General features: G+C 41.6%; 1 protein-coding gene and 1 pseudogene across 3 annotated transcripts in view; both read left to right on the forward strand.

Moving 5' to 3' along the window:
- The first annotated feature begins 6165 nt into the window (after positions 1 to 6165).
- Positions 6166 to 6658, forward strand: LOC121827934 (heterogeneous nuclear ribonucleoprotein K pseudogene; annotated as a pseudogene).
- Positions 6659 to 11489: 4831 nt separating this feature from the next.
- The window catches only part of LOC102911987 (MHC class I-like protein MILL2), a 41427-nt gene continuing 29629 nt past the window's right edge, over positions 11490 to 23287 (forward strand). For all 3 annotated transcript variants that reach the window (XR_013051379.1, XR_013051380.1, XM_076572321.1), the window contains exon 1: positions 11490 to 11644. Coding sequence is in view for 1 of the 3 variants with exons in the window: in XM_076572321.1 (XP_076428436.1) it covers positions 11557 to 11644 (88 nt within the window). In the remaining 2 variants the exon portion in view is untranslated. The remainder of the gene's footprint in view (positions 11645 to 23287) is intronic.

The raw sequence follows: 23287 nt of genomic DNA on the forward strand, positions 1-23287 counted from the left end.
ACATGCCACTCTCATCACTGGGCAGGTCTGCCAGACACAAACTTAAAAGTGAAATAAAGGAACTAACAGATGTTATGACTCAATGGACTTAAAAGACATCTATAGAACATTTCACCCAAACACAAAAGAATATGCCTTCTCAGTGCCTCATGGAAATATTCTAGAAAATTGACCACATCCTCAGTAACAAAGCAAGCCTCAACAGATACCAAAAAAACTGGAAAAAGCCTTTGTATCTTATAAGATCACAATGGCTTAAAGTTAGAATTCAACAACAACACAAAATGCACAAAGCCTACAAACTCAAACTGAACAATGCTCAACTGAATCACTACTAGATCAAGGAAGAAGTAAAGAAATAAAGACTTCCTAGAATTCAAAGAAAACAAATGCACAACATATTCAAACTTATGGGACAATACAAAAGCAATGTTAAGTGGAAAGTTCATAGCACTAGGTGCCTAAATAAAGAAGTTGGAGAAATCTTAACAGCACACCTCAAAGCTCTAGAACAAAAAGAAGCAAACTCACCGAGGAGGAGTAGACACCAGGAAATAATCGTACTCCAGGCTGAAATCATTAAGTTAGAAACATAGAAAAATACAAAGAATCAATGAAACAATGACTTGGTTCTTCTAGAAAATCAATAAGACAGACAAACCCTTATCCAAACTAACCAAAAGGCAGAGAGAGAATATCCAAATTAACAAAATCAGAAACAAAAAGAGGACATAACAACAGACACTGAGGAAATCCAGAGAATCATCAGGTCATACTTCAAAAACCTATACTCCACAAAATTGGAAAATCTAAAAGAATTTTAGATGGACAATTTTCTGGATAGGTACCACACACCAAAAATAATTCAAGACCAGATAAACAATTTTAAATAAACCTATAACCCCTAAGGAAATAGAAGCAGTCACTAAATATCTCCCAACCAAAAATAAAAGCCCAGTGCCAGATGGTTTCAGTGCAGAATTCTACCTGAATTTCAAAGAAGAGCTAATACTGATACTTCTCAAATTGTTCCACATAATAGAAACATAAAGAACAATGCCAAACTCTTTATGAGGCTGCAGTTATCCTGATACTCACACCATACAAAGATTCATCTAAGAAAGAGAACTACAGAACAATCTCCCTCATGATCATTGATGTAAAAATACTCAGTAAAATACTGGCAAACCAAATCCAAGAACACATCAAAAAATCATATACTATGATCAACTAGGCTTCATCCCAGAGATGCAAGAATGGTTCAATATATGAAAATCTCTCAATGTAATTCACCATAAAAACAAACTGAAAAAAAAAAACACATGATCATCTCATTAGATGCTGAAAAGGCCTTTGGGAAAAAATCCAACACCCCTTCATGATAAAGTTCTTGGAGAGATCAGGGATACAAGAAACATACCTAAACATAATAAAGGAATATACAGCAAGCTAACATCCAATATCAAACTAAATGGAGAGAAATGCAAAGTGATTCCACTAAAGGAACAAGACAAGGCTGTCCACGCTCTACATATCTATTCAATATAGTACTCAAATTTCTAGCTAGAGCAATAAGACAAGAAGAGTTCAAGAGGATACAAATTGGAAAGGAAGAATTCAAATTGTCATTAATTGCAGATGATATGATACATAGCATACATTAGTGACCCCAAAAATTCTACCAGGGAACTCCTACAACTGATAAACACCTTCAGTAATGTGGCAGGATACAAGATTAACTTTAGTTAAATTATGAACAGACTGAGAAAGAAATCAGAGACATGTCACCCTTTACAATAGCCACAAATGATATAAAATACCTTGGGGTAATACTAACTAAACAAGTGAAAGACCTGCATGACAAGAACTTTAAGTCTTGGAAGAAAGAAATTGAAGAAGATGTCAGAAAATGGAAAGATCTCCCATGCTCTCGGATAGGTAGGATCAACATAGTAAAAATGGCAATCTTACCAAAGGCAATCTACAGATTCACTGAAATCCCCATCAAAATCCCAACACAATTCTTCACACACCTTGAAAAAACAATACTCAACTTCATATGGAAAAACAACCTAGGATAGCCAAAAACAATCATGTACAATAAAGGAACTTCTGGAGGCATCACCATCCCTGACTTCAAGCTCTACTATAGAGCTATAGTAATACAGTTAAACCAGTCTATATACTCTAGAGATATCTTGGCTTCAGAATGGAAGTCGAGAAATGTGTTGTTGGGGAAGAGATTATGCCTTTGTTTCCACAGGAAACAAAAAGCTATGGATTCATTCCAAATTAAATAAAGATCAGATTTGACTGGGGGAGACCTCCTGAAGATCTTGGCTATAAACATAAAGAAAGAAAACTATAAGACAGGCGATGTATATACTGATCCCTCCACATGGGAACATCTCTGAGACTGAATGAGACATGTTAAATCTTGTTGGCTACAAGGTTCTCATGACTTATTATTACATGCCATCCTTTCATATGGATAGAGATTTATATTACAGTTTGATTATACAGTCTAAACAGACTTATAAAGTTAACAGATGCCTTTTATCTGCTCAAACATAGAACAAAAAGTCATCTTAGCTGATTTGTGCACACTGCACATTCCATACTTGTGTTAATGCAGATATATGTGTTACCTTTAAAAGTTTGTGTGTTTTCAGGGGGTAAAAAAGGACCAGACACCAATGAAGACAAGTAGCCCAGGTTGTCCAGCCTCTCAGAATGCCTCTTTCCTCAAAACTCTGCATCCAGAACAACTTCAAAGCTGCTAGCTGAGATGGTCCAGCCTCACAGACTATTCAGCCAGGACTTCAGATAAGCTCTACACTTTCCCATCACACAGAGACTAAACAAAAATAATACAGCTAGCTCTCCCAGGATTTGACCATTATCCCAGTTTTCTCAGGGTCCCCTAGAGATGCCATTGCCCCCAGAAAGCGGGAAGCAATCTAGAGAACATGAAGCTCACATTTCCAAGAGATGGGGTGGATGGTTTTTTTGGTCATTCAGTGGATTATGAATGTTTATCACCATTTAGAGGAGTGGGTTGCAAGTTGTTGTTGGTCAGGAAACAAGCTGAGCAAAGGAAATTAGACTCAGGAATCTCTTTCTGAAGGAAAAAGGGAAGATATAGTATAAAAATGATAGGAAAAAGGGTGGATTATTGAATCCACTTTTAAACTAAGAAGTGACTACTAGTCTTAAATATTTTACATTGGTATGGATTTTTGTATATTGATACAAATTTAAGGTTATTTTTGTTATACTGTATAAATGTTTCTTCTCTTGTTTAAGGTATTATACCTATGCAGCTCACTTGACAATGTAATATAAATTTCTAGTCCTCAAAAGTTATTATTACAAACTATTTAGGATAATTAATAAATGTGGGTTAGTAGTTAATCATCTAATAATCAAATTTGTGGCCATGTTAGATATGTTTTCAAGGTCAAACATATATTTTAGATAGACAATTGGTCTTCAAACACTTCAGAGACCTACAGAATATGGCATTTAAGATGTTTTGGTAGCATAAAGCTTATTATGACAGTGAGACATGTCTGCTCCTGGCAGCACCAATTTACTTCAAAAAAGATGATGTGTCTTGAAAGACCTCCATATGGAGTTTGCTTTCAGTATGGCAAAGTTATCACTGGGCAAAAAAAAAAAAAATGCCTTTGCTTTGACTGATGACAGTATGCTGTCCAAATTGGACAAGCAGAATACAAAAGAAGGTGACTGCTGAGCTTTGTCAAGACAAGGTAGGACAGTCCTTCAAAAATCCTGCTTCACAGAAAATTCTGTCAGACATTCAAGGCCTGTAGGCCAAAGATGGATGCACCAGCATTGCAGAGGAATCTTGGGATGACTATCCAGACAGTCAGATGTCTCTATAATTTCTATAGTTTTGGAAGCTGTTTGCTCTGCACTTACTGTTTACTTGGGTAGTATTATATCCTTCCCAGGTCTCTGATGGATAGTTATACCATTTACTTTGTTACCAAATTCAAAAAGAAACTTATAAAAGAGAGGTAAAGTTTATAAGGTTGAGAGACATAAAAGTTTAAGTTGTTTATTTAGGATGTTTTAAGGTCTAAAAGAATATTTTTAGGATGGTAATACAAGTTATGATAGAAAATGGTTTAGGTATAAAATTTTGAACTCATCAAGATAGGATAGATAATAGAGTATTTTCTCCAAAATTGCCAAGTGCAAATGGACTGGACATTGTGAATGTAATTCCTACCTGATAATTGCTCTTATTATATACAGTTTTACTGTGTTAGAGTTAAACCCTCTCTTTTTTATTAAGACAAAAAGGGAGGGAATGATGCAGAATATTTGTTTATACTGTGTGAAGATATGTCACTGTGATTGGTTTGATAAAGAGCTGAATGGTCAATAGCTAAGCAGAAGAGACTAGATAGGATTTCTGAGGACAGAGAGAACTGTGGGAAGAAGAGAGGCTGATTTAACCAGAGACTCTGAAAAAGTCGGACATACAGTACGGAACAGCGGTAAACGAGCCATGTAGCAGAATGTTGATTAATAGAGACAGGTTAATTTAAGTTATAAGAGCTAGTTGGAAAAAAGTCTAAGCTAAGGCTAAGCTTTCATAATTAATATTAAGTTTCCATGTCCTTACTGAGGAGCTGGCAGTCCCACAAAAGAAAGTCCAACTACATTTGAGAAAGCTTGTTACAGATATGGGGCACAAGTATGGGAGAAATCACCAAGAGTGAGTACAGCCATGATAAATACAGCGTGAAAAGAGACAGACCAGAGGACTGCCTGAAAACAACAAGTAAATAGGTAGAATAAAAGGCAAAAAAGAAAAGAAAGGAAGAGGTAGAATAGCCAGAAGTAAAACACAGCACAACTGCATCCTAAAGAGTACTCTTTCTTTTTTCCTTTAGAGCGGTGGTTCTCAACCTTCCTTTTGATACAGTTCCTCATGTTGGGGTGACCCCTCCAACCATAAAATTATTTTTGTTGCTACTTTATAACTGTAATTTTGCTACTGTTATAATAATAAATATTAATCATAATATAAATATCTGATATCCAACCCTTATGAAAGGGTCATTCAACAACCCCAAGGGGGTCACGACCCTCAGATTGAGAACCACTGCTTTGGATGCTCCGTTTGTTTCTGCATCTAGCTCTTGTAATGTTTTGCTAGAGCGCTTAGAGAAGCTCTCACTTTCGTTCTAAAAATCTGCCCTTGGTTCCCTAGAGAAGGGCCTGTAAATTTAAAGACATGGGAACATGTAGATGAAAGTTTAAGGACAGGGCCTGGAGAGATGATGGTTCAGAGGTTAAGAGCACTGGTTGCTCTTCCAGAGAGGACCTGAGTTTGAGACCCAGCACCCACATCGCTGCTCACAGCTGTCTGTACCTCCAGTGCCAGTAACTCTGACACCCTTACAGAGACAGACAAGCAGGCCAAACACCAACGCACACAAAATAAATAAATCTGGCTTCTCTGCCGCAGAGATGTCATCATTGGGCTCATCTCCTACTCCACTGCCGACTATTGGTGTATTCACTTAATTCAAGAAAATGGAGACTGAAACAGCCCCAACACTGAGGCCAATAGGGAAATTGGTAAACGCCCTGTGGAAAATACGGAAGAGGAACAAGCCTTTGAGAGATATAGAAATACAGATGAGATGGTCAAATTGCACATGTTCCTTCCAAGCAAGAATGCTGGGGCAGAGACCGGAAAAGGAAGCGAGAACATGGAGGCTCACTGAACAGACTCCAATGCCGGTGTTTCAGTCTAGCAGGAGTGGCCCCGAGCACAAACTGAGTATCATCAGTGCTGATAGGAAAACTACTGGAGAAAACCATCTCTACCTTGGAAGAAGGCCTGTGTTTACCATCACCCACTGCAACCATCCAGCTCCCGCCTGAATCTGATTTGGCGGAATGTGTTAGAAGGCCTTGCCGGTCGGAGGTCACAGTCTATACTGGCCTGAAAGCTTTTTCCAAAGCTTAGAGACATGGGTGCTCCCTCCCCTGCAGCAAGACTTCCTGCTCTCTACCTGCCCTTGTTTGGAGAATGTCCCTGGGCCTGGAGGACTGACCTTATCTGAAAGCTGTCTCTAAGCCTGGATACCTGATTTATCTTTAGCATGACCTTCCTCCCCTCCACCTCCTTCTGGTCCAGGTGGCCTGGGTGGCAGCAGAGCTCGGAATCTTCCTCTTCCTCCACCACCGCCACCCAGAGGGGGAGAGCTAATGGCTTACTGGAGACCACTCTGATGGCACAGTTGGGTTCAGCGCTGATGAAACTTGCAAGTGACATATAAAACCCATCAGAACAGCAAATGGCTTATGAACCACAGGGCAAGTCTGGATGTAATTATTCCTAAGCAGGGGGTCGTGGCTCATATGGTGACCTCAGCGGACCTATTTGGGACTACACGTGTAACTAGTCCCAAAGATTTGGCTGGGTCTGTTATTGGCAAAGGTGGTCAGTGGATTGAACAAATTGTCATGAGTCAGAAGCATCGCTCAAAATTGATGAGGCTTTAGAAAGATCTGAAGATCGGATCATTACCATTACAGGAACACAGGGCCAGATACAGAACAGTGTTTGCTGCAGAACAGTGGGAAGCAGTATTCTGGAAAGCTTTTCTAAGACTAGTGAGAACCTGAAGGAGTCCTGCGTTGGTTGTTTGTTTGCTTGCTTGCTTGCTTGTTTGTTTGTTTGTTTTCTAATCTGCGTCTGTTTAAAAAGCTAACCTTCCCCTGCTGCACAGACATTCTGCATTTGAGGTGTAGTGAAATCTTGGCTGTTCACCAGATGTAATGTTACAAACAGGGTTAGAGGGAGGACGTGCAAAAACTAACACTGAAATTTTGAAACAGCAGCAGAATGAGTGAATTTTATTTTTTGTTCATTGTTGGTGGTTTAAAAAATAATTCCCCCCATGTAATTATTGTGAACACCTTTCTTTATGATCGCCGTAACATGGGGAACCGGGGGACAGGGAGGAAAGTAATAGTCCACATGCCCCCGGCATGTTCAGAGCGCTGTGCAGAATGTAATGGTTCTTTTGTAAGAAATGTTTTACCATTTTTAAAATAAATTCAGTGAATCTGTTTTGGGTGGTCTTTTTTTCTAAGACAACTTTCAAACAATGGTTGCATTTTCTAGCACACCCCTAAACTAAACACTAAGTTTGATTTTTCAACTCCTCTGTTGGATGTAAGTGCCCTTCTTGGGTCCAGGCAAAATACACTGGCCGATTCAGTCTGGGTGGTTTCTTAATGGTTGGGAAGACATGGCTTGAGATAAATTCCCATCTCATATCCATGCTTGTTATAAGGCTGGGATTTTGTTTGTTTTTGCAAATGTTTGCCTCTGCTTTTCAACAGTTTCCCATGTTAGCTGTGCAGAACTAAGGTGGGGAGCAATACTTAAGAGTTAACCATTATGCCAAATATATATATATTTAAGTATTTGCCAGAAGCCTGATGGACAATGAGCTTTATTGATCAGAATAACACTGGGTTATGGACGTGGCTGATGCTGAGTAAATCCTGGTTATTTTTGTTAGATAAATTCTCACCTATAAACCTAAACTGTCAGCCTGTTAGTGTCTTGTTATAGTTGAAATAGATTTAAAAATATGTATATAGTTGTGTTTCTATTGTATGCACAATGAAAGAAAAAAGATGTACCATTTCTCTGTTGTGTGTTGAATCATGTAGGAAATGTTTGTGAACGACTCAGAAAAAAAAAATGTTTTAATGGAAAAAGTTCCTGTGGATTTTTGTGTAGTAGCATGGCATCTGTATTGCTAGTTCAAAATCTGCATCTAAATAAAACTTCCATGATGTTAGTTTTGATGTGTGCCCAAACTGAAAAAGGGTTGATTGATACATAAAAAGTTTATTGAAATGTTCCTCTTGTAAGGAAATACAATAATCTTAAATTTAAAAAAGAATAAATAAATAAATCTTTCTTTAAAAAAGTTTTATATTGATGGGTTTGCACTGTGGAATCTAAGAGGAGACCGCTCAGACCCACAGCATGAAAATGATTACCTGTAAATCAACACCCCTGTAAATTTGGTAGGTCTACTCCAAAACAGACACCGGGATGAAATGGGTTTTGTTGTTGTTGTTTAATTTTCTTTAATAGATAAAAGTCCTGAGAAAGAAGAAGCGGTGTTAATTCTTGAATTACTTCGCTTCAAGTTGCCTCAGACTCTGAGACCCCTTTCAGTAGCAAAATTACAGTTATGAAGTAGCAACGAAAATAAATCTATGGTTCGGGGTTCCTAAGACCATCGGAAATAAGTGTTTTCCGATGGTCGCGACCCGAAGGATCGAGGAGGAAGCCCCCCCACCCCGGCGCTTTTTTTTTTTTTTTTTTTTTTTTTTTTGATGATGATGATGATGATCACAGTTTTAAGATGCCCGAAAACGGCTCCTACTCTTGTAGCTAAGCCACGCGTCCCTCCTCTTTCATCACACACAAGATTATGAAGCCCCCTGTTAAAGCTTTCTGCACTTCCTTTGCCGGAGGGAACTCAGCCCCAGCGTAAGTATTTGTTGGGGGCAGGGGGAACTCTTGTTTTTTCCTAGATTTTCCTCTACGACAGCAGGGGATTGGACAGCGAGGACAAAGAGGGGCGCAGTGAAAACATGGCGGCTGGAGCTGCGCCAACTCCAGGCTCAGGGCGCAGCGGCCCCGCGCTCCCCTAACTCTCCCACCTAACTTGGGTAACTTATTAATTTCTGCACATCAGGTTTTACCAGCTCAACTTAGATACTAATTGCGCTAATGAGCCGTCTGTGTGAAAACAGAGCGGCTACTGTTTTAGGATCGCTCTGTCTTGGGTTCCGGGCTGAGATGCTAACTCCGGAGTGTGGAGTTTTTGACTCTCCCGTTTCAGATACAAGCATGCTTTTTTTTTGTTTGTTTGTTTTGTTTTTTGTTTTTTGGTCGGCTCTTAACCGCTTTCCTGAGCCAGACAGGCAGACCCTCTGGCTCTGTGATAGGAAAAAGGAGACCAAAAGAGCCCAAGATAGTATATACACAGGGTTAAAGTTAAAATCCGGCTGGTAACATTCCTTAGAGAGACTTGGAAAGCTAGATCTTTTTCCTCCCATCCTCTAGTCTCCCTTAACTATCCACGGGCTCAGCTTCCCTGAGCTAGAGTATGTTTATGTTGTCATTTTAACATTTTGTTTTAGTTTCGATACAGTTGCTTTGGGTAAGAATAACTGATGTCTGTGCCTTTAAATATGTCATAAATATAAATGTTTATAAAAATACAAACATTTGAAGGTTTTTAAAGACATTTTTACCTCTACTATCTCTTTAAATACAAGCTAGTAACCAAATGGGTGTTTTTAAAGGTCCAATACAGGGCTTCTGTCCTGTTTTCTAAGTTAATAACTGCTGTCTCTACCTTAAAATGAAAAAGGGGAGATCTACCTATACGGCTATAAAAAGATATGGTATTAAATAATAAAATATGGATATGAGATTAAAAAAATTAATAAATAAAAATTATACATAAAAGATACAAATTATAAATAAGAATTTATATATAAGATTGAAGTAGACATGTTTACAAAAGGAATAACTTAGAAACCTTCATAAGTTTTTGTATAAGTTATAAAAGTCTGAGTAAGTTACTTAAAGTACATAAAAATTATGAAAAGACATAATATATATGATATTAAAGTTTCTAAGGTTTAAAATTAACCATTACCAAAAAAATTATGTATACCAAAATTATTTTAAATATATCTGGCTTTTTAAACATTACGTAATAGTTATGCATCAGACTGAGGCAACTGATGCTCAAGATGTTTCTTTTGTAGTACCTGCACTACCCTCTCTAACTATACTGGGATATCATCCACCACGCCTGTCACTGGTGACTCAGTACCAATATGTACCTCTGATCTGAGTGACCCATGAGGACTATGGCTTTGGAGTCTGGGAGGGATTCACTGTACAGATTTTCAAATATTATCAATTTATTCATCACTTGAGTTTTCCAGCCTCCAATTGCCCACAGGTTACCCCACTGGCTGGACATTTCCCAGTGTACAGTGAGAATCTGCTGCTGGGGTTTCAGAATGGAATTCCCCCCCTTGAATAGTGTGCTCCACAGCTATAAAGAACTCTGTGCCTCCGAATGGACACCTGGGGTGCTGATCAACTTCTCCTGGAGGTGCCCACCTGGTCTGGATGAAGATGACCTCCTAGGAAACCTTCATAGGCCTGCTCCTGTTATAGCAGTGGTCCTCAACCTTCCGGACGCTTTTATGCAGGTCCTCATGTTGTGGTGACCCCAACCACAAAACCATTTTCATTGCTACTTCATAACTGGAAGTTTGCTCCTGTTATAAATTGTAATGTAAATATCTGATATTCCCAGTGGTCTTAGGTGACCCTGGGAAAGGGTCATTTGACCCCCAAAGGGTTTGTGACCCACACGCTGAGAACCGCTGTGTTATAGTGTCCCCAGAGGGGAATGTTCGGCCAAACCTTTGGCTGTTAGACACAGCCCTAGACAGTGTGAGAACCTATGGGACTTTTGGAGAAGATGAACAGTTATGACATGATCATCCTTTCATATGTTATTTCATAACACTGCCCTCCATATATGTCACTGCCTGGGAGTCCCTGACCCAACAAATAAATGCACACTGCCCATTTTAATCAGTTTATAATACTAATGTGGCTTCGGCAACACAAGAATGTATAGACACAAATGCCGGGTGGCAGTGGCACACGCCTTTAATCCCAACACTCGGGAGGCAGAGGCAGGCAGATCTCTGAGAGTTCAAGGCCATCCTGGACTACAGAGTGAGTTCCAGGAAAGGTGCAAAGCTACACAGAGAAACCCTGTCTCGAAAAAAAACAAAATATATATATATATATAGACACAAACATAAGAGCTTCGTTACACACTTTAAAAGCTGTGGTATTGCACCTAGGAGATATAGTACAAGCAACACAATATCCATTAACTCTACAGTGCCCTGCTGGCTCTACACATGTCTGTGTTACTCCTTGGAGCTATAATGAATCAGAATGGAAATGGGATAGAATTAAATCACTTATGGAGAATATGGTGTCACAAGAATGTTAGTTTAGCTTTATTAACACTCGGGCAATTAGTTACTGATCTGGGCTGTGTCACCTCGCATTCAATTTCCCTTCAGCCCTGGTTAAAGATTTATTACAGGAGGTACAAGGATCTAACCCTTTTAACATCCTTCAATGTGCTTTCAGCATTATGCTCAAGCTACTTATGTTGATGATTCACTTGACAATATTAGGAGGCATTTGTTGGTGGAAGAGATATTGGGGTCTCTTAGATATGCAGACACTAGATATGCAAACATGAATTAACTCATCTCACCTTATAAAATAGGGGGAATGTTTGGGAACTTTTTATTGGCGGGCTTTGTTGAAGTCTAGTAAGTAGAGCCAAGAAGGTGGAGCTTAAAGGGCGGAGCTGACGTTGCTGGCTTTGTTTATCACAAAGCCATAGAGGGGAAAAAATGAAAGCCAGTTCTGTAAAGCCCAGAGAATGCAGACTCACAGTCTTCCTGCTGTTACTGATGAATTCAAGACTATGCTGCCCCCAGGGTGAGCTTTGGGCAGGGTGGGGATCTTCCCTGTGGGGAGGGGTACGGATTGAGTCTGAGCGCTTGGAACTAGGAAAGAGTAGAGGAAAGGGGTGGGACGGGGAGGGAGGCTTTACTAACTGAAGAATAACTGATGCGGGTGGGTGGTCTGAGTGGTGTGTTCACAGGTTGGGGAGGCTTCATTGTCAGCTGGAGGGTACGTGAGTACAGGGGTGCACTGACTACTTACTACACTGAAATCAGGAAGCCTCTGCAGGCAGGAACTGTCTGCTCTCTTCGTCCTACAGCTGCGTGGGTGGCCTTCTAGGGAGGAAGTGGGGTGTCTGCAGCTGGGGAAGGGTGTGGGGAGTCTCTGGCACAGTGACCAGAGATGGGAGAGGGATTTTAGTGTCCGCTTCCCTGCAGACACTCTCAGAGTGGTTGGTGTCGGAGTGACTGAGCGCAGAGAAAAGGCTTAATCCCTGGGGGGGCCAGGGTGGGGATGGGTAAGAGTGGGAGGGGATTGTGATGAAACTAGCAGCTGGAGTGGGAAGGGAATGAATGACCTGCCAATAAGGTGAAAGGAGCCTTGGCAGCTGTGGCACTGAACTCAGGATGGTGTTGGGGAGGGTGTGCAGGATCTGGCCTGTTTGAAGGGAGGAGCTCTGGGCTGGAGACAAAGGGCAGCTTCAAGTCACTCAGCTGAGAATCTCCTCTCCATTCCCTGGATCCCTAGATTGTTATAGAAGATTGCTCTTTTAATATTTGGAAGAATTGCTGTTGTTGTTGTTGTTGTTGTTGTTGTTGTTGTTGTTGTTGTTGTTTGTTGTTTGAGACAGAGTCCCACTCTGTATCATCTCTGGCTGTCCTGGAACTTGCTGTGTAGACCAGGCTGTCCTTGAACTCCTAGAGATCTGCCTGCCTCTGCCTCCCAGTGCTGGCATTAAAGGCAGGAGCCACTATGCCTGGCTAGAAAAATGTATTTTCTTAATGGGAAATAATTTCTCTGTGTGTGTGTGTGTGTGTGTGTGTGTGTGTGTGTGTGTGTGTGTGTGTGTTTCAGCATGTGAGTGTGCAGGGTATTGCACAGGACAGAAGAGCAGGGATCTTCCTCTATTGTCCTGAGACAGGATCTCTCACTGATGGTTTGAGCGGGCTGGCCAATGAGTTTACAGGACTGCCTGTCTCTGCTCTTCAAAGCTGGGGTTACAGGTGTGTACAGCCAGGCTCTGCTTTTTATGTGGGTGCTGGAGAATGAAACTCAGTATCTAGTGTTTGCAGAGCGAGCACTCTTACCCCCTGGGCCATCTCTGGTTCCTCGTTTTTGACAGTGCCCCCACCATGTAGCCCAGGATGCCTTGAAATTTGTCAGGCTCCTGGCCCAGCTAGGGTTAGGACATGCACTACCACACTCAGTGTGTGTCTTTGGTTTTTCAAGACAGGGTTTCTCTGTGTAGCCCTGGCTGTTCTGAAACTCACTTTGTAGACCCCTCTGGCCTTGAACTCACAGAAATCTACCTGCCTCTGCCTCCTGAGTGCTGGGATTAAAGGTGTGTGCCACTATGCCCCACAGTAAGCTAATTTCTTAATCACCTGAAGGACCTGCTGACATTTTCCCTTTCTTTCTATGTCAGTTTTTATAAGATTATTTTGCTCTGGAGATGTTGGAGGCATTCCCCATCAGAGTGGTGCATGGACTACATCTGATGAACTGTGTGAACTTAACATTGTCGCTCAGTCCATAAGGCACATGGTAAAGCCGCTGAAAGAACATTTGAACTAGATACAGAAATATTTCTGTCTAATCTACTCCAGATCCCATCGTGAGTCCTAATTCTCAGACATTATACATTTCTTCAGTAGAATTTCCATCTCATATACTACTTAGCTCTTACACTGTGGTCATGGGAGCTGGACCTACCGCTTCACACATGCTAGGAACGGGCTCTCCCACTTAGCTCCAGCCTCAGTTGCCCAAATCTTAATTCTTCTTTGTAACAGGGTCCTGTGCTGTTGTTCCCTTTGGGGGATAGGGTCAAGTAGGTGCAGAGTCAAAGACACAGACTCTGGGAGAATGTTGAAACAACAAGCTCAGTTTATTCAGGAAGAGGCAAGCCTCATTTACCCTCCACTCAACCCCAGGGGAGGTCTGATGACTGTGCATCTGCTGATGTGACATGGCTGCCTCTCATTGGTCCAGGTCATCTCTATATCATGTCTCAGCTGCTGTTGCTAAGGCCCTTAGGCAGACCCAGGTAGGCTCTCAGAAAGTATCTTTTTTACTTGTTTGGGCCGGCTGGCCCTCAAGCCCGTTAGAGATGAGTCATTCCATACTTTTTGTCAATTCTCTGGTGAAATCCTTTATTCTTTCATATATTTTGTATGTTTTTCTAATATTTCCTTAACATATATGAAACATGTAGTTTAATTTTTCTAATATCAGAATGTGCCACCATTGTCTGGAATTTCCCTCTGTCTTTTCTATGGTTCAGACCAGTGTCACCCAAAGATGTTGCAAGCCTGGTCCAGTCTGCGGCACTATTGAGACCTTCTTTGGCACTGAGTTCAATGAAAGGAAGCTGAGTCATGGGATAGAGCCTTAAAGAGGAGAGTGGGACCTGTCTTAGTCAGGGCTTCTATGGCTATGAAGAGACACCGTGACCAGAACACTCTTAGAAAAGAAGACTGGGCTTGTTTACAGGTTCAGAGATTTAGTCTATTGTCATCATGGCAGGAGTATGGTGGCATGCAGGCAGATGTGGTGCTGGAGAGGTAACTGAGAGACAGGCAGGCAGCAGGAAGAGAGAGTGACACTGGGCCTGGCTTGAGCATCTGAAACCTCAAAGCCCACCCCCAGAGACACTTCCCTCAACAAGGCCACGCCTACTCATTATGCCACTCGCTGTGAGCCTAGGGGGGGGACATTTTCATTCTAACCACCACAGACCCCCGAGTGCTCTTCCTTCTCATTTGCACTTTCTGTCGTGAAGAGGGCAGCTTCCTCCGCCATGAGCTCCCAGCATGCCTTCTGCCTTGCGACAGACCCCAAAGCAATGGGGCAGACTAAACCAAAACCTCCAGATAGAACCAAATAAATCTCTATTCTTTCCTTCTTTCTTTTTCCTTTCGGAGACAGGTCTCCTCTAGCCATGGCTAACCTGGAACTCACAGAGATCCGCCTGCCTCTGCTTCCTGAGTGCTGGGATTAAAGGTGTACGCCACCACACCTGACTCAAAAATCTCTATTCTTATTACACTGATTATGTCAAGTATTTTGAGTAACAGACTAACAAACTTCTTGGGCCTGTGAGATGGCCCATCAGGTCAAGCAAGCCTGGCCACCCTACTGCAACCTCCAGAATCCATGCAAAGATGGAAAGCCACAGCCTTCCATTTTGACACTTTGTTTATGTGTGTGTGTGAGTGTATGTGTGAGTATATGACATATGTGTGTAGATGCCTGTGGAGGCCAGAAGGGGGAGTCAGGTCCCATGGAGCTGGAGTTCCAGGAGGTTGTGAGTCACCTGATGTGGATGCTAAGAACCAAACTCTGGTCTTCTGCAAGAGCAGCAGGCACCTCTAACCACTGGGACATCTCTTCAGACCCTCCATAACCCTCTTGATTACCAGCCATGGAGTAGTGCTCTTTCGTGTGACTACGTGTTTCTACTGAATCCTAGACGCTGCATAAACCACTTTTAGATTCTGTAGTGATGTCTACTGTGGGTTTTCTCACATCTTCTCTTTAGCACTTGATACGAAGGCTGACCACCTCTGTGACTCAGGATGGAGCCCCTTCCACTGATTACTTTCTAGACCTTTTCATTTAGCATACGCTTTAAGCTGTCTTCTTTAGGGAAAATTTTAAGAGTGAACAAAAAAAGCATTATCTTTTAAAGTGTAAAAGTGTTAAAAATTCAAAGTTAGTATCTTAGGGTTTTATTGCTATGAAGAGAAACCATGACCACAGCAACTCTTATAGAAACCTTAACTAAGACACCCACCCACCCCTTTTTCCAAGACAGGGTTTCTCCCCCTCCCCCCCCCATCTTTTCAATTTGTTATTTAAGTATTTGATGGTGTCATTCCACAACAGCTTGACTCTGTGAATGGCAAGGGATTTTAGCAACATGATTAATATTCCATAAATTGAAAAATTCTTTGAAGCCCTTCCTGGGAAAAGCAGGATCCTTACCAGTTTTTTTAGCTGTAATGGGAGTCCTAGAAAGAACATGCATAGAGAGCTATTTCACAAAGTCAAGTTACAGATAGGACACAATGGTATTTTTCTGGGGCTCCCAAGGTCCCACTCAAGTCAGGTGCTGTCCTCTGTAGCTAACTAGTTATGTCGAGGCATTGTGCAAGCCTAGAGGGTATTTTTTGCTTTTGTTGTTGTTGTTGTTGTTTGTTTGTTTGTTTTTTGTTTTTCGAGACAGGGTTTCTTTGTGTAGCTTTGTGCCTTTCCTGGGACTCACTTGGTAGTCCAGGCTGGCCTCGAACTCACAGAGATCCGCCTGGCTCTGCCTCCCGAGTGCTTTATTTTTTGAGCTGAAATTCCCTGAGTCCTCACCCAAAAGGGTCTCAACTGAACTGCTTTAGTTCCTGTTTCCTGTTCCTGTTTTGAGGGTATTTTTGAGCCCAGGTCTCTGCATAGCTGACAGCGGAAAAGGCCGCAGACACTGGCAGCTGTAGTGCCAGATGTCAAGCTAATTTGAGAACCTTCCACTAGTAATTATGCACTGCAATCTTAGAATATTGTGTAAAATAATGTCTTCAGTACAGCATGGGCTCTAACTTCCTCTAACTTCTGCCCTTGCCAGATCTGATCATTTATCAGACCAAGGACATGTACAAAACTAAAAAAAAAAAAAAAACCTACTTAGTTAACAATGGTCATTAGTTTTTAAAGATTTAAACTTAAAAGCTTATTAATTTAAGCTTTGGGGTTTTTTTAAAACATAGAACAATTTTAATCCGACTTGAGAAGACTCTTCTCCTACCAGGTAACGGGATATTTAGAAGTACCCAAGAAATAATTACAGAAAATCCTAAAGGAGAACAGAATTGGGTTTTTCCATTCAAGTAGGAGAAAGATGTGGTGATATATTGTGTACCCTAATAAAACTTGCTTGAGGATCAGAGTACAGAGTCAGCCACTAGATAGGACATAGAGGCCAGACAGTGGGGGCACACACCCTTAATCCTATCACTCGGGAGGCAGAGATCCATCTGGATCTCTGTGAGTTCAAGGCCACACTGGAAACAGCCAGGCAGTGGTGGCACACGCCTTTAATCCCAGTACTGGGAAGCGCCGCACACACACACACACTTAATCCCAGGAAGTGACGGCAGGGCGGAGAAACGTATATAAGTCTGAGGAAACAGGAACTAAAGCAGTTCAGTTGAGACCCTTTTGGGTGAGGACTCAGGGAATTTCAGTCAGAGGATTCGTGGAGTTTCTGAGGTAATAGGTGGTGGCTGTGGCTTGCTCTGCTTCTCTGATCTTTCAGCTTACCCCAGTATCTGATACCAGGTTTTTTATTATAAGAACATTTAACATTTGAACAACAGAAAATACAAATTCAGCTGATGCCATAAACAAAACAAAAGTGTGAAAAGTGTTAAAGCTTAACAGTTTCATGAAAGGACATGCTAGAAGGCTTTAGTTTTTACTACATTTTGAAGACAGTCTGATGTCACAGATTCTCAGGCTGCAAAAAAAATAATTTTAGGTGAAAACTTCAAAATAATCTAACTTGTAATAATTGTACCTTTGGTTTAATCCCTTTTGGCCTTCGAGGGAATTTGAGAAACATGTGCTTATGTTTTCATTCCTTGACCATTATATTATCTAAAAAACTTTCTTGATTCCAGTTACTCCTATTTTCCTCCTTCAATCCATCCCAAGCATGTTTAATTATCATTATTACTTTTTTGTGTTGTACAAAAATAGAATTTTTTTTTAAAGTTTTAGTATTCATACATAGAAAGGAATCCATGTGATTTGGGTTCTTAGTGCCTAAAGGAGCTGAAGTGAGAAAGTCTCCATTTTTTATGTAAAAGACAAGGTAAAATTCCTTGTTGTGTTGTGCTGCAAGTGCACCATTGGATGGATGCATAATTTGACCAGGCATCTTTAGGGAAAGCATCTTCTACAGTACAGTAACAGCTCACTGTACCAGCCCTTTGGAGCAGCCTCCTGCCAGCAATAGCCAGGGCTGCTTCTGGCTTTCCTCCTAGGCACGTTCCTCCTGCTAGAGACAGAAGTGCCAGTATGGCTGTCATGTTTCAGTAGGATTGGATTTGGTTTTTTATTCTCCTTTTATTTTCAAAGCAAAGAAACTCAGCTAAAGGGGTGCACTAAACCCCTTTTCCTTCCCTGTCTGTCTTCCATTCTGTCTCCAAGCTACTGGCATGTGCTATTCGTTCCAACGTTCTGTTCACTGGGCTCCATCTTGGAGGACCTCGTTACAAATGTTTCCATCTTTCATTACATCCTCTCTGCCTGCACAGCCCTCCCGCAACATTCCCTTTCTCTCAAGTTAGGTTGTTTTCCATTCTCAGCGCATCTCTATCCTTCATGTGCTAACTTATACATGAGGCCAGTTAAGGCTGAGCCTCAGTCTTCCTTAAGGATACCTGTTTCAGGTAAGGATGTGCAAACTGGGGTTACACAGCTACCAGTCATGACTGGACAGTTCTAATTCTTCCTTAGTTAACCCAATAAACTGTCATCCAACTTAAGTAAACAGCAGAGTCAGTTAGGATATTCAATGGCTGAGAAATGTCTATAAAAGCTGACTGGTTACAGCAAGTTCCAATCGCTGAGCCGTACAACCAGAGATAGGCACAACCTTTTTTGAGGAGCACGTGGAATTTGTATATAAAGCATGTTCCTTATCCTCTTGAAGAGCCCTCTGTAAACGTATTCAAAGTGATTCTATAGGATTTTCATATGTAATTTTAGGCAATACTCATGGGGTATCTTCAAAAATTATTAAAAAGGGATATTTTGGATAGCAAGCAATTATCAATAGATCCTCAGACACACAGTAATGCAACCTGCCAATTATTATCAGTGTGAAATGTTAGGTCTCAAACCAGAGACAAATGGCTGAGGTGCCTATTTAACATATCAGAGTGGACCTTAGCCACAAGGTTCTCCCAGCATCCCTCAGTCCCTGCCTGTTACAGGGTCCTTCTTGCTGGCATACCTCTCCTTCTCCCTCTCCCTCTCCCCTGAACTCTCTAGCCCTGGTGCTGGGCTGCCCTTCTCTCAAATGCTCTTCCCTGATAAGCCAGCCTATGATCCAGCCATTTTGGCTATGTGGTCCTTTTTTTACCTTTTTACCCTTTTGACCTCTTGGGCTCTTGGTCTCCTGGCTCTTCCTTCTCCGCTCCACCCTCTCCTCACATGGCCTGTCTCAGGGTCATGTTCACTCTGGACTCTCCCAGATGCCCCTGCCTCTGGCTCTCCCACGTCTATCTACAATAAACTTTCTCTTCCACCCTACCTAGGATCAGTCACAACCTCTCTTTTCTATTTCTTTTGTTTGTTTGTTTCTTCTTACATCATTCATTTCATGCCAAAACCCAGGAACTGGCATAAATGAGTTCCCCTCAAAGGAACTCAACCTCTCCGAACCAAGCTGCTGATCTGCCTCTCCTAAGGGATGTACAGATCATTTGCTTCTGCTGGCTTCTGCCACCACAAATTTGATCCCAAATTCTAGAGTCCGATTCTTCGGCTGCCATTTCCCTTTGGCCGCTTTCTAACCATTTGTCTACTTGGTGTACGTGTCCCTCTAGGCTCTGGTCTGCTCCACCCTCCATGTGGACACATCTGTCTACTAAATGCACTTACTCTGTTTTTCTGGCTCCTGCAGCTTGCCGTGCCTCTGGCCTGCCACACCCCCATGGACATCTAGGTTCGTCTCCTCCCTCCAGGAGCAGTCATCCCACAGCTTCCTAAACCCATCCCGGGCTTCTCTAATTGCGTTCTCTGTCTCTCAGCTCCCTTATAAAATACCCCCCCCCCCCGCCCCACACCCTAAGGAACTGCCGGCCCTGTGCTGTGGATATCACTCTATATAAATAAAACACTGATGGCCAGTGACCAGGCAGGAAGTGTAGGCGGGACAAAGAGAGAGGAGAATTGGGGAAACAGGAAGGAGGAGGAGAGACACTGCAGCCACCGCCAGGACAAGCAACATGTAAAGACGCCGGTAAGCCACCAGCCATGTGGCAAGGTATAGATTTATAGAAATGGGTTAATTTAAGATAAAAGAACAGTTAGCAAGAAGCCTGCCATGGCCATACAGTTTATAAGTATTATAAGCGTCTGAGTGATTATTTTATATGTGGATTGTGGGACTGTGGGGCTTGGTGGAAGCTGGAGAGAAGCCCTCCAGCTACAAATGGTGCCCAACATGTTGGCAAGAGTTTCCACCTAAAACCCGGGGAAAAAAAAAAGTGTGGTGGTAATCTAATTATACTGAAATGTGATTTTGATTGTATGTTAATAAATAAAGTTGCCCGGGGGTCAGAGCTATTAGAGCCATTGCAAGAGTGTGGTGGTGGTGGTGGTGGTGGTGGTGGTGGTGGTGGTGGTGGTGGTGGTGGTGGTGGTGGTGGTGGCACACGCCTTTAATCCCAGAAAGCCAGCCTTTAATCCCAGGGAGTGGTGGTAGAAAGCAAAAAGATATATAAGGCGTGAGGACCAGAAACTAGAAGCATTTGGCTGGTTAAGCTTTCAGGCTTTGGAGCAACACAGTTCAGCTGAGAGCTATTGGGATGAGGACACAGAAGCTTCCAGTCTGAGGAAACAGGACCAGCTGAGGAACTGGTGAGGTGAGATAGCTGTGGCTTGTTCTGTCTCTTTAAATAGACGAACAGACAGGAAATAGAGCGCTCATTCGGGAAGCTGGGACACCGCAGGCGGAAGGGTGAGATTTTGGCTCTGAGCTCTGACCTCTCGGCTTTCTTTTTTGCATTATTCCTGTGTTTCTTATTTAATAAAATGGTTGGTTACATCAATAAAAAAAAAAAAAAAAAGAAAAGAAAAAAGATTCTAAAACGGAGCTAAAAACAGTTCCTAGTTGTTTCTCTCAAGTTAGTGGCAGCCGGCATGTTTGAGCTACTATGGCGGGTTCCTGGTGTGTGCGCTCGACCTGCAGTATGGCAGGAGTGAGGCCTCTACAAATGGCACATTAAGCTGGGCCTCTGCAAGTGGCACATTAAGCTGCATCTGCATTGTGGATTTAGCCTTTGCTAGTACAAAACAAAAAAAGAGGTGTCTGGGCTACACGCTGCTTTGATAGAAGCATAGACCCACTATTTCTGAGAGTTGATGGCTCCCAGAGCTGGCGGGAAAACGTACCATTGCCATGTTGGGAAGCTGAAGTGGGCGGAGCCAGCAGCCACAGCACCGTTTCAGTCTTAGAATGGTGCAGTTTAAAGCAATAGGTAATATAAAAAATAAGCCATGTAAAGATGGCTACCACACAGAGAATCTGGATTATGTTCTCTTTGATATTCATAACTGAAGAAAAACATTTGATTGCAAAAGCTGTTGAGTTATGCCAAAATGTATATTTTAAAGGTGCCTTGACTTCAAAATTTGGATTTAAGAATATGTTGCTTTGGAAAAGAGGTTCTGCTTTTGTTTGCACAGAAAGCCAGAGGCTGTGGATTTGTTCCAGATTAAGATACATCAGGTTTCACCAGCCAAGACCCCCTGAAAGGTCTCCGATGACACCATGGCCCAGATGATCCAACATCCAGAGCAGTTTCAAGGCAACTGGTTCACACAATACAGCCTCACGGACTACCCCATAGGCCTAAAATTTTCTTTGTGTCCCCATAAGATACAGCGCCCCCCTCCAGCAGGAAGTAGTAAGAGATGCTACGCCCAAATTCCCAAATATACCAAGCTGGCTTTAGAGGTGGAATTGGCTCACTCCCCCTCTAAACCCAGACATATTGCTTTAAAAAAAAATGGTTAAGAGATTCTTGTGTCCCAAATCAGAAGAGCCCTCTGGTGTGGGACAGAGAAAAACCAATATTTTTATTTAAAACAGGTTGATTATAAATGTGATTTCTTTCTAAAAAAGAAAAGGGGATATGATATAGTTATATAGGAGGATATAGAGATGATAAAATAAAAGGGTAGATTAATGAACCTACTTTTAAAGAACAACTTGTTTAAAATGTTTTACATTGGTATAGATTTTAGTTTATGTTTAAAATGTTTTACATTGGTATAAATTTTAGTTTATTGATACAAACTTGAAGTTAATTTTGTTATACTGTATATATATATTTCTATTCTTGTTTGAGGTATTATGTTTATGTAACTCATTTAAAATTGTAATGGATAATTAAAAATAGATTAATAATTGGTCATCTATGATAATCATATTTGTAGCTGTGTTAGTTAAGTCTTCTAGGTATACATAGATATATTTCAGATAGATAGGTAATCTTCAAACACTTCATAGACCTAGAGAATATGGCATTTAAATAACTTAAAATTCTGTTGACGTGAGACACAATTGCTCCTGGCTGCACCAATTGATCCCGAGAGAATGTTGGGCTTCTAAGACATTTCTATTTGGAAGTTTGTCTTTTTGGCACAAAATGGCCTACTGGGCAAAGAACTGCCCTTGCCTTGATGGCTGACAGTATAAATGCAATGCTGTCCTTTCTGGACAAGCAGGACACAAGGAAAGTGACCACTGTACTCTGCCAAGACAGGGTAAGATGGTCTCTCAGAATTCCTGCTTCTGAAAATGGTCTGTCAGATACTCTAGGCCTGTAGCCAATTTGAATGCACCAACAATGCTGAGAAACATTAGGTGACTGTCCAGGCTGCCAGCTGTCTTGGTCTACTCTTGCAAGATTCCCGAAAGTTGCCTGCATCCATCTACCATTTCTCGGGTACCATTATGTTCCTTCTCAGGTCTTTGATGTGGTTGAAAACTAGATAGTTGTAATTTCCTCAGTTATGATAAAAGATAAGTTAGATATAAAACCTTAAACTCACAAATATAAGATAGATAGGACATCTTCTTTAATATTGTAACTGTAATTCTTGCTTGATAATTGTTTTGTTATATGTAATTTTACTATGTTAAAATTAAAACCTTCCTTTTTAAAAAAAGAAGAAAAGGGGAAGTGCTGTGGATATTGTTCTATATAAATAAAACCCTGATGGCCAGTGACCAGGCAGGAAGTATAGGCGGGACAAAGAGAGAGGAGAATTGGGGAAACAGGAAGAAGGGAGAGACACTGCAGCCACCACCAGGACAAGCAGCATGTAAAGACGCTGGTAAGCCACCAGCCACGTGGCAAGGTATAGATTTATAAAAATGGGTTAATTTAAGATAAAAAAAAAAAAAACAGTTAGCAAGAAGCCTGCCACGGCCATAAAGTTTATAAGTATTATAAGTGTCTGAGTGATTATTTTATATGTGGATTGTGGACTGTGGGGCTTGGTGGAACCTGGAGAGAAGCCCTCCAGCAACAGCCCTGCCTCTCCCTTAAACCTTCCTAAGCCCCTCCTCCCTCAGGGTTAGTTTCTCTAAGCCTGAGTGCTCTGGGTCACTACTCCCACTTATAGAAATTCCCTCCAGCAGAGATTCATTTTTGACCGTCTCTCCTCCTT

The sequence above is a fragment of the Peromyscus maniculatus genome, chromosome 1 (assembly GCF_049852395.1).
Source record: "Peromyscus maniculatus bairdii isolate BWxNUB_F1_BW_parent chromosome 1, HU_Pman_BW_mat_3.1, whole genome shotgun sequence".
NCBI classification, from domain to species: domain Eukaryota; kingdom Metazoa; phylum Chordata; class Mammalia; order Rodentia; family Cricetidae; genus Peromyscus; species Peromyscus maniculatus.